At 39.6% G+C, this 15,994-nt stretch overlaps 1 protein-coding gene across 1 annotated transcript in view; it reads left to right on the forward strand.

Moving 5' to 3' along the window:
• Positions 1-15,994, forward strand: part of CLSTN2 (calsyntenin 2) — a 611,966-nt gene that overhangs the window by 216,132 nt on the left and 379,840 nt on the right. Inside the window, exon 2 of the mRNA XM_030330025.1 lies at positions 9,070-9,192. Coding sequence (XP_030185885.1) covers positions 9,070-9,192 — 123 coding nt within the window. The remainder of the gene's footprint in view (positions 1-9,069; positions 9,193-15,994) is intronic.

Here is a 15,994-nt window from a genome sequence, read left to right on the forward strand (position 1 = left end):
ATAGATACCCGGCTCAAACTATTACAAATACAAAAAAAAAAAAAAAAAAAATTGGTGCCTTGGCAGAAAAATTGAAAGGTTTCATTTGACAACTTCAGACCCCCCACAGCAAGCCAATGAGTCCAGTTGGCAACCTCAACCACTCCACAGCAGGCTGAACAGGACATCTACTGGAAAACCAGAGTGGGCTGCCAAACTCTGTACTTCCTACAGCTGCTTGGGGTGCTTCTCTTCTCTCTGCTTCTTGGCTCCCAAATCCTGTCTCCTGGTAGCTTTCTCTCATTTTAATGGCTTCTCAGCTCCCCCTAAACTTTGAGTGATCATTACATGAATACAAGCCCCAACTCCACATGAACTTTTATCTCAAGTGTCTAATACCAAATAAATTATAGGTTCTGGGCCTGCCTCCTAAATAAAAGTTGAAAGGTCCAACCAGTTGGCCCAGCCTACCCCACTCATTGATTTCCCATTGGGATGGATATCCACTCTTTCTAAACACCTCTACCAGGGCACCTCGTCAGAAAGGGGAAGTTGCACATCACAGGCAAAAGACCAGCCTAACTACAAGAATGACCTGGGATATAAGTTAACTTCTCTAGAGCACTTTGTAATCAGTATAGTGTTTGTATTTTACTAACAGAGGGAAGCATTGGAGTTCTGAGGGTCAACTTTACGATGAGAATAGAAAGATCCAAAGGATAAATCAACAGCTGCTTGGTCCTGCTGCTTGGATTGAGTGTTAATGCACTTTTTCAGAGGTGGAAGCAAGGAGAGGGAGGCAAGGAGTGCTCCTGAGAATGCATCTGCACTCTAGTTAAAGACGCATTGGGTGGCAAGACCTAATTTCTCTGTAAATGGAGCAGAAATATCACACTGGTGTTTCCTCTGTATGAGTGCAAAGACACAGGCATTTTTCCAGATGCTGAAACAGCATGGGAAAGAGGCAAGACAGAGGCAAGAAGCAGTCCTAAGGGGGCATGATATGACAGAGTTCAGCCTCAGAAAGAGTTGTGTTGCAAACAGGGATGTTATCTTATGAAGAACTGATAAAAAGTCAGTTCCTCTGAAGTTACATCCAAAGGGAGTAAAGTATGAGCTGACTGGCCTCAGTCTATTGGAACAAAAAAGCAGAAAGAACTGTTGTCAGGGGAGGGAACAGATTGCATAAAGAACAACAGCCAAGGCACAAGCATCAATAGCTATTGCTTCTTTCTGGAAAGAAGATGGTTCTCTGGTATCCCATGAATGCAGCATTTGGAAGTGGCTTCTGGAAGAATCTGTACATGCCAATAAACCCCGAGTGATGTAGATACTATCTTTCAGTCCAGACTCTTGGCTGGACTTGCCCCTCAGACTTTGTTCTCAGCTAAACCTAACTATTTACAGTTCCCCTATGGTGCACCAGGTGCTTTTACCATTGGTCTTTGCCCAGGCAGGTTTCTCTGCCTGCGACTCGCACATCCTTTATCCCTGCTTAATTCCTACTACTTATGACTTTGATTCTACTGTCTTTAGGAAGTAATTCTAGATTACCATGGCTGGATTAGTGCTTCTCCTCTCTTTTTCTATAGCACTCTGCTTTTCCTTTGCTTCTCTATCTCTTACCATACTGGTTATCATAGGTCTCTCTCCAGTCTGAGGGTCCCTTGATGGTAAGAAGTTTGTTCTTACCACATATTTAACACCACATTATAAATTACACGTATAATATACATATAATAAAATCTAACCTTTTAAAATGTGCAGATTGCTAAATTTTGCCAAAGGCATGCAGAAATATAACCACCACAACAATCAAGCTACAGAACAGTACCATCATTTAGAACTTCCCTTGTGTCCCCTGTACAAGCAAACCCTACCCCATCCCCAGACCCTGGCAACTGCTGACCCATAATCTGTCCTTATATTTTGGCATTTTCTAGAATGTCACATGAATGGCATCAAATAGCATGTAGTCTTTTGTGTCTGGCTTCTTTCGCTTCATTTCACCAGAGAAGTGCTTTGGATATTCAGTCACTTTCTTGTATGGATCAGTAGTTGATTTCTTTTTACTGCTGAGTCCATTATATAGATACACTGCAATTTGTTTATCCATTCACTAGTTGATGGCCATTTTATTTTCCAGTTTGGCACTATTCTGAATATAGTTTCTCTGAACATTTGCATATAAGTCTTTTTGGATAATTTATGTTTTCATTTCTCTTGGGTAGATCCTAGGAATGGAATTGCTGAGTCATTTTATAAGAAATTGCTAAACTATTTTCCCAAGTAACTGTATTATTTTACGTTCATACCAGCAGTGTATGAGAGTTTCAACTGTTTCACATCTTCATTAGAACTTGGTATTGTCACTCTTATTTTAAGCATTCAGGTGGTGGTATGGTGACATCCAATTGTGGCTTTAACTTACACATCCTTGATAACTACTAATGTTGAGCATCCTTTCATGTTCTTATCTCCTCAGGTGACAGGTGTGTTCAAATTTTTGCCTTTTTTTTTTTTTACAGATTATTTTTCGCATTATTGAGTTATAAGAGTTCTTTATATGTTTTTGGATACAAGTCCTTTGTGAGATATGTCTCTCAAATATTACCTCAGTCTATGGCTTCAAAAAAATATTTTCTGAAGAGTAAAGAATATAAATGTATAATTTTTGTAAAGTTTGATGTATCAGTTTTATTTTTATTCAGTGTTCTTTTTGTCCCTTGTAATAAATCTTTGCCTAACCCAAGGACACTGAGCTTTTCTTTTATGCTCTCTTTTAAAAGTTTCATAATTTTAAGTCCTACATTTTAGGACCATGATCCATTTAGAGATAATTTCTGTGTATTATGTATAGTAGAATTGAAGTTCTTCTTTTTTTAAAATATGGATATCCAATTTTTCCAGAAGCATAAATGAAAGACCATTCTTCATTGAATTTTCTTGGAAAGAAAATTTGTCAGAAATTAATTGACCACATGTATGTCTATTTCTGCACTCTTAATTTTTTTTTTTATGTTGGTCTGTAGGTCTATCTTATGTTAATACCATACTACTTGATTAGAGAAACTTTATAATAAGTTTTTTTTTTTTTTTTAATTTTTTTTTTTCAACGTTTATTTATTTTTGGGACAGAGAGAGACAGAGCATGAACGGGGGAGGGGCAGAGAGAGAGGGAGACACAGAATCGGAAACAGGCTCCAGGCTCCGAGCCATCAGCCCAGAGCCTGACGCGGGGCTCGACCTCACGCACCGCGAGATCGTGACCTGGCTGAAGTCGGACGCTTAACCGACTGCGCCACCCAGGCGCCCCATAAGTTTTAAAATCGAGTAGTGTGAGTCCTCCAACTTTGCCCTTCTTTCTCAAAATTGTTTTGGCTCTATCAGTTATTTAAATTTTCATATAAATTTTAGAATTAGCTTATCCCTTAAAAATCCTGTTATTTTGATTTGGGGTGCATTGATCAATTAGGGTAAAATTTATGTTTAATTATATTGAGTCTACTGAACCATGAACACTGTCTGTCTCCATTAAGACTGCTGCAGGTGTTCTTTAAATTCTTTATTTTTTTTTAACATTTATTCATTTTTTGATAGAGACAGAGTGCAAACTGGAGAGGGGCAGAGAGAGAGGGAGACACAGAATGCAAAGCAAGCTCCAGGCTCTGAACTGTCAGCACAGAGCCTGATGAGGGGCTCGAACTCATGGACCATGAGATCATGACCTGAGCCAAAGTCGGACGCTCAACCGACTGAGCCACCCAGGCACCCCTGGGTGTTCTTTAAATTATTTAAGCAATATCTTGGCGTCTTGTGTGTGCAGATCCTACATGTATTTTTTGAAAGTTATTCCTAAGTATCTGTTGGTTGTTGATGTTATCATATTAGTATTTTTTATTTAAATTTTCTTTTCTTTTCTTTTCTTTTCTTTTCTTTTCTTTTCTTTTCTTTTCTTTTCTATGGAATTTATTGTCAAATTGGTTTCCATACCCTACATGTATTTTTTGAAAGTTATTCCTAAGTATCTGTTGGTTGTTGATGTTATCATATTAGTATTTTTTATTTAAATTTTCTTTTCTTTTCTTTTCTTTTCTTTTCTTTTCTTTTCTTTTCTTTTCTTTTATATGGAATTTATTGTCAAATTGGTTTCCATACTACACCCAGTGCTCATTCCAACAAGTGCCCTCCTCAATGCCCGTCACTCACCCTCCCCTCCCTCCCACCCCCCATAAACTCTCACTTTATTCTCAGTTTTTAAGAGTCTCTTATGGTTTGGCTCTCTCCCTCTCTAACTTCTTTTTTCCTTCCCCTCTGCCATGGTCTTCGGTTAAGTTTCTCAGGATCCACATAAGAGTAAAAACATACGGTATCTGTCTTTCTCTGTATGACTTATTTCACATAGCATAACTCTCCAGTTCCATCCACGTTGCTCCAAAGAGCATATTTCATTCTTTCTCATTGCCAAGTAGTAGTCCATTGTGTATATAAACCACAATTTCTTTATCCATTCATCAGTTGATGGGCATTTAGGCTCTTTCCATAATTTGGCTATTGTTGAAAGTGTTGCTATAAACATCAGGGAAGTACAAATCAAAACCACACTGAGATACCACCTCACGCCAGTCAGAGTGGCTAAAATGAACAAGTCAGGACACTATAGATGCTGGAGAGGATGTGGAGAAATGGGAACTCTTTTATTTAAATTTTCAATAGTTTACTGCTAGTACATAAAAATATAATTGCTTTTTTATGTATTTACTTATTATACAGTGATTTTCCTAAACTCACTTATTAGTTCTAGTAACATTTTCATAGATTCCATAGAATTTGCTTCATTGAGGATCATGTTCTCTGCAAGTAAAGACAATTTTACTTTTTAATTTCCAATCTTATTTTTTTCCTTGTCTTATTGAATGGGTTAGAACCTCCAGTACAATGTGCATAGTACAGTACAAGGTAAAAGTGGACATCCTTGTGTATTCTTTCTGCTCTTGGGAACATTTACTCTTTTTTTTTTTTTTTAATTTTTTTTTCAACGTTTATTTATTTTTGGGACAGAGAGAGACAGAGCATGAACGGGGGAGGGGCAGAGAGAGAGGGAGACACAGAATCGGAAACAGGCTCCAGGCTCCGAGCCATCAGCCCAGAGCCTGACGCGGGGCTCGAACTCACGGACCGCAAGATCGTGACCTGGCTGAAGTCGGACGCTTAACCGACTGCGCCACCCAGGCGCCCCAATTTACTCTTTAACCATAAAGCACAATGTTAGCTTTGGTTTTCTACAAAAGTTCTTTATCAGATTGAGGAAGTTCCCTTCTATTCCCTATTTACTGATTGTTCTGATTATAAATGGATGCTGAATTTTTTCAAGTGTTTCATTCAGGGACTCTTCCCCAATTTACCTCCCCCACCCCATGCTTAAGCTGTTCTTGCATATTTTTAGGTGACCCATAAATATTTGTTGAATGAATGGAGTTGGGCTAAATATCTCTGTGAGTGCAAAGCTACACTTTAGCTCCTTAGAAGTGTGAGATGGGCTTAGGGGAAGTTAATATTTGAACGCCTATTCATGTCAGAGATACTAGATTTGCCTAAATGATCTCATACAATTTTTACAACATTCTTACGAAGTAAGTATCTCCATTTTGCAAATGAGGGATGATGAGTAATAGATAGAATGATTAAAAAGCTGTAATATGGTTGGGATGTGGGGAAAAGGTCCTGTGTTTCATAATTCAATAGAATGAAAAAAGATAACCTTTATGTTCATAAAACAAAGAATATACAAAGGAGGATGGTTTCAAATATGATGCAAGTTAAAATAGAGTATGATTTAGTTATCCGATGGCATGAAACTATCAAGAGTCCAGTTGGTCTGGGTACAAGGAACGTCATCCGTGGAATGACAGTTAAACCATTAAGAAAGGAAAGCAATCCTTGCATAACACTCAGCTCAGCCATGAACAAAAGCCTCATAGTCAAAATCATGCAAATTTAAGTTATTGGTGTGCAGCCCTGAGGATTTGATCTATAGACAAAGCAAAGAAGATTTAATTTAGCTTACACATGAAAATGCAAATGTTTGTCAACCTTGACAATGAGAAAGTCAAGAAAGATTTGAAGGAAGTTAGAAGGTGGAAGAAAAATGTGGAAACTGTAGGGATGTTAACACTCTTATTTTTCAAAAAGGGAACATTTAAGCCCCTCTGAGCTTCAGTTCCTCACCTGCAAAATGAGCTATAAAGTCTTATATTATGGGGTTGTGATGAGGATTAATGAATGTATGTAAAATGCCTAATATGTGATAGGTACACAACTAGTGATGAGAGGAGAAAAGGACGGCAGGCCTATGGATAAAAGGAAATAAATCCATCCCCACTCATGATGGGAAACCCCAACTGTAAGGTCTATAAATCCCCTCCCTGCTGACACTGTCACTGCTCAGAGAGTAGTGGTCAGTCTGACTAATGAAAGGTCAGGGGCTCTGTGAGATGAGGGTGGTAAGTCTGAGTAATCAAAGGTCAGGGGCTGTGTGTCCAGGCCAGGGCGTCTGAATAACATGACAACCCTGTGAGTGGAGTCGTTTTCCCCATTTTACAGTTCAGGGAGTTGACACTCTGAGTGGCCAACTGACTCACATAGAAGTGGCCCGAGGTGGCTAAGCCAGGCCTGAAACCCAGCAATCTAGCAACTGGCTCTAGATTCCATTGTCTGCCATCGAGTCAAGTGGCACAGTGAACCTGAAACACTGGATGAGCTTATGGCATATCCTCTATCCACATGTCTAATGAATAGCCCCTAGGTTTAATTAAAGGGGAAAAAAGATTAATTGTTTCTCCCAACAGCTGCAAATTATTTACATTGCGTTTGTGTTGATGGCTAATAAAAGAGCAAAGGCGCGCGGGGACAACCCTGGGTGGCCGTAATTCTTCCAGGGTCCATAATGAAGAACTGGTTCGAATGCCAGCATGTAAGCACGGAGGAGCCTGCTGTCCCATTCAGACCCACAGTGGGCAGAGCCTCTCTCTGACCTGGGCATGATCCAATCCGCAGAAATAGCTCTCAGGAGCCAAGACCTGAGAAGAACAGGCATATGTCCCTGCTCCACTAAACTGCCTCTTGGTTAGTTCGTGATTGCTGTGAAATGAGTGAGAAGGAGCAAAATGGTGGCCAGGTTGAGTCTCCCAGCTATCCTAGAGCATCTCTTAGCTGACCTTTTGAAGCATGATGGGGTGGAAAGGGGACAGGAGCCACTGCAACAGAGCTGTTTTCAATTTTATAAGCTCTTGCTTTGCGGTAACTACTGAAAATTATACACTATGATATGTATATATATTTTAATGTGTGTTATATATTATAATGTGCCTGACTTTGTATTATAATATGAATATGTTTATGTACACATGTATGTGTTTTTGAATCTCACCACATATGAGAGAATTGTTGGTCTTCCCAATTGTTAGTTTTCAAGCCTGTGGCCATCCTGGGAAAGTCACACCTTGTGAAAGAAGTTCTTCATCATTTTCATAATGATCACACCTACCTCTTAGGTCCCTGTGGGGAGCGTTACGCATGTGACAGCATCATTCAAACTGTGAAGCAGGGTGTGAGGATTGGCATCAGGACAACTTTGATTATTCTAGGGTTCCCTCTAACCTGTTATTTTGCTTCTTAAGCACCTACCCTGCCCTCAGACTTGTGTGAGTGTATGTAGGGGAATAAAGGACAAACCAAGAAGATCACAGTTGAGGAATCAGATTAATGTTTCAGGATATTATTCTTAATGCCATAGTAGAGGATGAATTGGAGTGGGATAGGACTTCTTACTGGAAGATCAGTCAGAAGGCCACTACAGGCATGCAGAGAGGTGATGGCAGGGCCAGAACCAAAAAAGGAGATGGAATTGACAGACTTGGGGTATTCACACAGGAATATTACACCAACCCTAGCTCAAGTCTTATTTAAATTCTCGGCCCTTTATGTGTGGCTGTTGACCATAAGTATCTTGTATTCCTTTGCTAGGCCTGCCTTAAGAAAGTGCTACTAACTTTATGGCTTAGAACAACAGAAATTTACTGTCTCACAGTTCTGGAGGCCAGAAGTCTGAAATCAAGTTGTTGGCAGGACCAGGCTTGCTCTGAAAGTACAAGGGATAGATCTGTCCCAAGTGTCTCTTCTGGCTTCTGGTAGTTTCTTGGCTGGTGGCAACAGAACACATTGCACTCACATGTATGCATGTCTGTCTCTGTGTCCAAATTTCCCCTTTTTATAAGGCACCATTCATTTTGGATTAAGTCCTGCCCAAAGGACCTCACTTTAACTTGATTACCCATATAAAGACCCTCTCTCCACATAAGGTCACTTTCCAAGGTACTGGAGGTTAGGACTCTAACCTCTTTTTTTTCAGGGCCATAATTCAACCAGTAGCATGTATTTGACGTGTGTTAATTTTCCATTAAATAATATGTTATTCACCTGGTAAAATTACTAAAGAGCAACTTAAACTGCTTAGGCAATTTCGACCATTAAGATAGACACAGTTTTTAAGTGATAAGAAAGCATTCAAATGTCTGTTGTATCTTTACACATATGTTGGTACATATACAGATATGTATGTATATAAAATGCAGTAACAATTTGTAATGATTAGGTTGAGGTCAGAAATTCCAGCACACAGCCATGACCTGCTAGTTCATTGATTGATAATGAATATTAATCCTGAAACATCTATTAATAGATGGTAGCATTTGAGAATTAAAGCTTTCAGTCAGTTTTTAAACAGTAGCTATCTACACTGGGCATCCAGGAATAGAAATAGTTGGATTTGGGTCAAGTGAAAGATCCCTGGTCTTGGAGCCCAAAAATCTGCTGCCCAACTTTCTGTGTGCCTCATTGAACTTCTCTCTGAACCTCGCTTCTCTGAAGGTTCCTTAGGTGTAAAATGGGACCATCGTGCTCTTTGTCTCTCATGCAGTTGTTGGATGAGAGCATATGATTGGACAAATGTGCACTATTAATAATATCATTATGGATGAGCTATTCAAGTGGTGATCTTAAAAGTCAATCTTTGTTTCCATTGTGTTCTAGTCAACAAGCACAAGCCATGGATCGAGACCTCATATCACGGAGTCATAACTGAGAACAACGACACAGTGATTTTGGACCCACCACTTGTAGCCCTGGATAAAGATGCACCAGTTCCTTTTGCAGGTGAGATGATGGCTTATTATGGTTGCACTTAGCCCTCCTTTAAACATGTCAGGAAGCCTCCATGGAGCTGAGACTCAGGCTGTCTATAGCTCTTGTCCCCTCTGTGCATCTCTTCATGATCAGTCTGTGATTTCAAAGCTCTGTGCCTCTTCTGACTTCTGGTGTGGTTCTGATTTCTGATTTATGGTTTTTTCCTTTGGTATTGCCTCCAGTGCAAGACCCTTATTTCTTCTTCTGAGTGATGGTATATTGCTGAAGTGGCCTCTGGAGTTGGAAAAGCCGGGCTAGTAAGGTCCATAGGGGAATTTTCCCTCTTGAAAGATGACCTATCGACAGATTAAGTGTGTGACCCATTGTCCCCACTACCCATATATCATGGACAGGTGAAGAATTGCAGCTTGGTAGCTTGGCAAGAGAAGAGGGAAAGAAAAAAAGGACCAAGAAATATTTGCTAACGATAGGAGAGGGCTGTGCCCTTGAGATTCACAGTGGGTGTGGCTTTTGGCGGAGGAATCAAAAGACAGTGCCATTTTGTCCTCTGCAGCTTGTGGTAGAGAGTCTTCTCATTATCATCAAGATAATGACTACTTCCTTCTCTAACCTCCTGTAAGGACCAGCTCTCTGGACCAGTGTGTGAAGAATATGGCTATGTCTCACATTTCCACAGACTCTGGCAAAGAGAAGGGGATGGCTGATGGTAGGGGCAGGAGGGAATGGGCAAAAAATTTCTGAAGATGCCTGCATCATGAGTAATATTGTTAACATTTTATCACTGTCAGGAGAAAGACAGGAAATTTAACGAAGGTTTTCAAGATTTCTAGAAGATTGCTTTATGATAGATGGGTGCCAGGCTGAGGTTTTCACCATGATGAAGTCTATTTTTTTCTGACAGTTTGTCTGCTACATTATGAGCTACTTGGGCAGAAAAAAATGGCTCTTTCACACTTCTAAGAGATAAGCTCTATGAAGGCCCCTTTTTCATTCCAGAACATTGTAAAGTAAGGAGTGAGGGGGTGGGTTCAATGGGGGAAATTCAGCGTTATGTGAAGATAAACCCATAAGTATTCTTACAGAGCATCAGGGAGATACTCTTGACTCTCAGAAGAAGCTTTATCTTTATTTCATGTTAGACTGATTACCACCAAGGGCACCTAACTGTGACTTGCATGGTGTTTTAGAGTGGGGATATTTCCTTACATCTTCCAGCCATCATCAAAGTTTCCAGCTCAACCAAATTCCACTCAGAAGTGTGAATCCCATGCTGTCTTTTCCACAAAAGAGGAGTTATCTTTCCCAGACCCTCTTTGCCAGCCTGAGACTATTCCAAAGCATCCCCTTCTTGGATATAATTAGATGATATTGGGGTGAATCAGCAATTCTTAACCTCCTAGAAATGAGATTTTAAAACAAGCACTAGCAAAAAATGTTGGGTTATGGAAATGTTTGGTTTGGAATGCACTGTGTGCTTAACAAAATGGAGACAATATTTAAAAATTGGGAGATTTAGTGTAAGAAGGCAGGATTCTGGTTTATCTTGATGAACCAGATAGGAAATGCAAAGCTGAGTCATGGCTTCCCTCTCTAGGCTGAGCAAGTGCTCCTGGCTTCCCTCAGCCCCTTCTCTGCAGCCTGTGTGCATAGGTCTTTCCACCAAGCAGGTCCTCTCATTCGCCTTTCCTTTCAAGTGTGTGACTCTTCTTTGAAACATGACAGAAAAAACCAGTGATACATGAAGCAGAAAGTAAAAGTAAGTTACTTTAGTGTAGTGCGTCTAACATTTTAAAAGATGAGGGATGTGTCTGATTCTTTATTATGTCTACCCTCAATGAAGCCCTGTTCTCCTCTAATAGTGAACTAGGAAACTGAAGTTGTTGAATAAACTGTTCTACCATAAAGTTATAAGCTCTTTAAGGTACAGACCAAAATGGGGGAGGGGGGCACAGTTTAAGCAAATCTGATATTTGGAAGTTTGGATTTACAAAAGATTACTTCTCTTGCTTGGTTTATGGGACTGCAGGACAATTAATAACTTCACCTGAAGATTCACCAAAGTGTTTCATAAACCATAAATCCGTCAAACTTGAATTTGTATTCTGACCATCTGATATGCCCACTGGTTTTCAGGCACATCTTGAAACTAAGATTTGCTTCTAAGCCAAGCCCTGAGTAGTTATTCCCATCTGAAGAAAATTTCTCTGCTCCTTGATATTTGCAGCTGCATAAAAAAAATCTAGCTTAATGCATCAAAATATAATCTTCCAAGCTCTTCAGAGTAAAAAATAAAGGTGCTTTTTGGAACGGTCAAAGCTATTTTTCTCAGTGTTATTTATGATCAGCTCTAAGACAGGACACAGGCACTCACCATCCATCCATGCTGCAGACGTTTATTTTAAAACATTTATCTTAAAAAGAAAATACTGAAGATTTATTTCAGATCTCTATCATTCTCATAAAATTGAAAAATTCATATCTGCCAGCTCCATCAGTTCTTGAAGTCAACTGTAGCTTTTAGTCCCCCCTTATCAACTGTTTGTGCATTGTCAGTTTTCCACCCCTTTCCCACTGGTCTTTATTTCCAATTTAGCCTGTGAGGTGAGCCATAAGCTTGCTGGGAGATGGTTCCATCCATAACATTTTTGCTCTGTCTCATTTCTTTTGTGATTTCCCTCTTTGAAAAAAAAATTTAGAAAAATCTACATAAAATATCACTCACTTAAATAGAAGTCATCATTGCATTTTGCATATAAATGCAAATTCAGGGACATAGAATAGCTTTTCCTGCATATTTCCTGATTATTACAATAAGTGTTGATTGTGGAAAATGTGAGAAATATAGTAAAACACAAAAAGGTGTGAACAATATGTTTTCTTACCCCCAGAGAGAGCTTCTGTTAACATTTTAGTGTATTTCCTTCCAGTCATTTTTCTACTCTTTTTCTTCTCCAAAAATTGTGATCTCTCCTCGTATTACAATTACTAACAACTTATTTTTCCCACTAAACTAATGAAAATATACCATTTCATTAATTAATTCTGCAACTGATTAAATGGCTGTGTGATGTCCTTCTCAATGAATATTCTGTAGCTTACCATTCTTTTTTTTTTCTAGCTTCATTGAGTTACAGTTGACATATAACATTGTCTAAGTTTAAGGTGTACAGTGTATTGATTTGATAAACATCTATATTGGAAAAATGATTATTGCCACAGTGTTATCTAACATCTCCATCACCTCAAATAATTACAATTTCCTTTTTGTGGTGAGAACATGTAAGATCTATTCTCTTAGCAATTTTCAAGGATATAAAACAATGTTGTTAACTATAATCATCATGCTGTACATTAGATCCCTAAAACTTATTTGTCTTGTAACTGAAATTTTCTACCCTTTGGCAACACCTCCCTATTTTCCCCACCCCCAGTGCCTGGTAACTACCATTTACTCCCTGTTTCTGAGTTTGATTTTTTAAAGCTGATTCCACATATAAGGGAATCTACATATAAGTGATATCATATATGTGATATAAGTGATTCCACATATAGATTCTATATATAAGTGAGATCATGCAGTATTTGTCTTCTATGTCTGGCTAATTTCACTGACCATAATGTCCTCAGGGTCCATCTATGTTGTCACAAATGCAGGAATTTCTTCTCTCATGGCTGAATAATACTAATAATGGAGTATTATTTATACACTTATCAATTTTCTTCTTTATACATTTATCAGTTTATCCGTTGACAGACACTTAGGTTGTTTTCCATATCTTGGCTATTGTGAGTTATACTGCAATGAACATAGGGATGCAGATATCTCTTTGAAATCCTGATTTTATTTCCTTTGGATGTATATACAGAAGTAGGATTGCTGGATCATATGGTATTTATGTTTGTAATTTTTTGAGGATCCTCCATATTGTTTTCCATAGTGGCTGTACCAGTTTACATTCCCACCAACAGTACACAAAGGTTTCCTTTCTCTGCATCCTCGCCAACATTTTATCTCTCATCGTTTTGAAGATAAACATTCTGACGGGTATGAGGTGATAGGCAAATAATCTGTTATAATTCTTTTTTATTATAATTGTCTACATTTCTGATTCTATCATTTGGATGGATTTCCAGAATTGGAATTAATAGGTCAAACATTTTAAAGTTCTGGAAACATGTTAAATTCCTTTCCAGAATATTCATATGAGTCTGCAGTCCTATTCTTACCACTCTAGTCTCATTCCCTGGCCCCTTTACGGCTTATTCTAATGGTGTGATTTAGATGATGTTGTGCAATCACCAGTAACAGTAGCCTCACCATCTTCATCTGTAAAATAATATAAGCTTTCCAAGGCTGTTGTTTTGATTAAATTTAAAGAATGTCTACGATGAATGTTACAGTGATTCGAGGTATAATAGAAGCTTAATAAATTTGAGGGTTTTTTTTCCATATCCTCTTCTGTGCCCATTTCATAGCAAGATAACCCAACTCAGAGAGATCCCAAGCATCTCAGGGGAGGCCAGCCATGGGGCTGGGACTGGAGCCCAGGACTTCTCACCACTTTCTCCGAGTTCTTTTTCCCAGTGATGTTGCCTTTCGATCCCTGCCCCCACTGAGTACTAGAGGTGTCATCAACCCTCAGTCAGTGAATCATCCTCTCTCAGACGTCAGTCAAATCCATTAGACCTAACTCAGTTCTCAACCCAGTGTCTGGGCCCGGTGGACATGACCTTCTTAGAGAATCAGATCCAGAAAAATCCTTGAGTAATAATGAAAATCCTGTCCATTGCATGGCAAAAAAATGATAATGAAAGCAAGCTGGGCACACTGTGAACTTATTAATTTCTACATGAGCCCCACTGAGGCCTGTTAGGAAACTGTGGAGACTTTTAAATTTGAAGGGAATTAGATTGCCTTTCAGAGATAATAGAACTGTTCATTTGTCTACATTGGGCCAGTCTGGACTTGTCTTTAGTAAGGACAGAGCAGCAGAGAGTGATCAGGCATAATTGGCTGGCTTCTCAGGCTGGGTGACTCTCTGAAGGCTGCCTGGAAAATTGCCCAGGATGCGATTTGGCCTGTTTGGATCAGCTGGTTGGAGCGGAAGATTCTCCCCTCTCTGTGGTTAGCTCCATTTGCCCCTCCTTGTGCTGCTCAGCATTTGCCCACCTATTTGTCCCCTTATCTTTGGACCTGCCCAGGGCCCTTTCTGTGCTTTGGGCCCCCTAGGTCCCTGATGGCAGGGATCCTCCCTGAGGGCTTGTGCAGCCCCTGCCTCTTATGGTGGTAGGGGAACACGGAGTGTGAACAGCCACAGGCTTTGACAGATACACATTGCTGTATATTTACGTTCTGCCATTTCCTAGCTGTGTGGTCTCAGATAAGTTACTGAACTCCTCTGAGGGGCAGTTCTCTCATAATTAAAATGAGGGTAAACACAGTATCTACATCTGGGTTAATGTGGATTAAATAAAATACTAATGTCCTGTGCCTAGCACACTCCCTGGCAGCCAGTAGAGGTCCAGTATGTCACAGTTCTGATAATCCTAGCAATGATAATAATGAGAGTAATCAAAGTAGGTATAATTCTTAGTGTCACCAATAAGCTACAATGTTTTATTTATTTTAGGCTGATTACAATGATGGAATTATAATCGATGATAATGATGTTAAAGGGAGGAGAAAAGTGAGTTTGGAGTTTGTTTTAAAGGCTTAATGCAGTCACCCATCCAGCTAGGTTTCCTAGACTGGTTATGTGGCAGTGTCGGGACAATCAGTTAAATAATGTAGTGAAAGTAGTTTGTGAATTGTGCAGAACTCTGTAAATCGTTGGTGGGAATGTATTTCCTTGCATTGCACCTGCATTCTATCCCTGTGGAGTAATCCATTAGTTGCAAGATACACGTTTGGATTACTGCAAACCATATGCTCTTTTATTAGAGATGTACACACACACACACACACACACACACACACACGTGCCAGCCACAGCACACACAAAATTATATCCAAGCCTCACACCAACTCTGTGGAACAAGAAGGTCAGCTGTCGTGATTCTGTCTTGCCAATGAGGACATTGAAACTTGAAAAAACATTAAGTAACTATTCAGGGCTACCTCGCTGAGGATGGCTCGGCCCTGTCACTCAATCCCAGATGCTCAGACTCCAAGTCCTGCCTTCTTTCCCCTCTGCCCATTGTCCAGTGGTGGATACATGTCTCACTGGCAGTCGAAGATTGACATGGTACCCGGACATAGCGTTAAGGAATGTGGCCTACCGTTCCGGGCTGTTCCCTTTGAAGTTCTTTTTCAATCTCTCTGATGATGTCAAGGAGAAAGGCAGTTGGCGAGGCTCAGCACCTCTCCAGCATTTGCTAATCCCTCTCTCTGACAAAGAAGGAACAAGCTCTTTCTCAAAGCATTCCATAGGCCACACTGTTGAGGTAGAATGTTAATAGCATTCTGTCGTGTTTTATTTAAGTTCCTTTTTCTTTTTCTTTTCTTTTCTTTTTTTTTTTTTTTTTTTTTTTTTTTGAGACAAGTATTGCTGGCTTTTCAGTTTTGGGGGTTTATTTTTAAAAATAGATTCATTTGGGTGTTTTTAAACCCCAATTTAAAGAAAAAAGTAAATAAATAAGTAGGTAGTTCATGGCAATGGCAAAAAAAAAAAAACACAAAAAACAAAAAACCATGAAAGAGGCCCAGGACTGAGTGCCACATGGGACACCATGGAATGACCACCTCTGAGCCTCATTCCTCACCCAGCCACCTCAGGGCTACCCACCATCTTCAGTGCCCTTCCCTGCCACA

The sequence above is a fragment of the Lynx canadensis genome, chromosome C2 (assembly GCF_007474595.2).
Source record: "Lynx canadensis isolate LIC74 chromosome C2, mLynCan4.pri.v2, whole genome shotgun sequence".
In the NCBI taxonomy this organism is placed as follows: Eukaryota; Metazoa; Chordata; class Mammalia; order Carnivora; family Felidae; genus Lynx; species Lynx canadensis.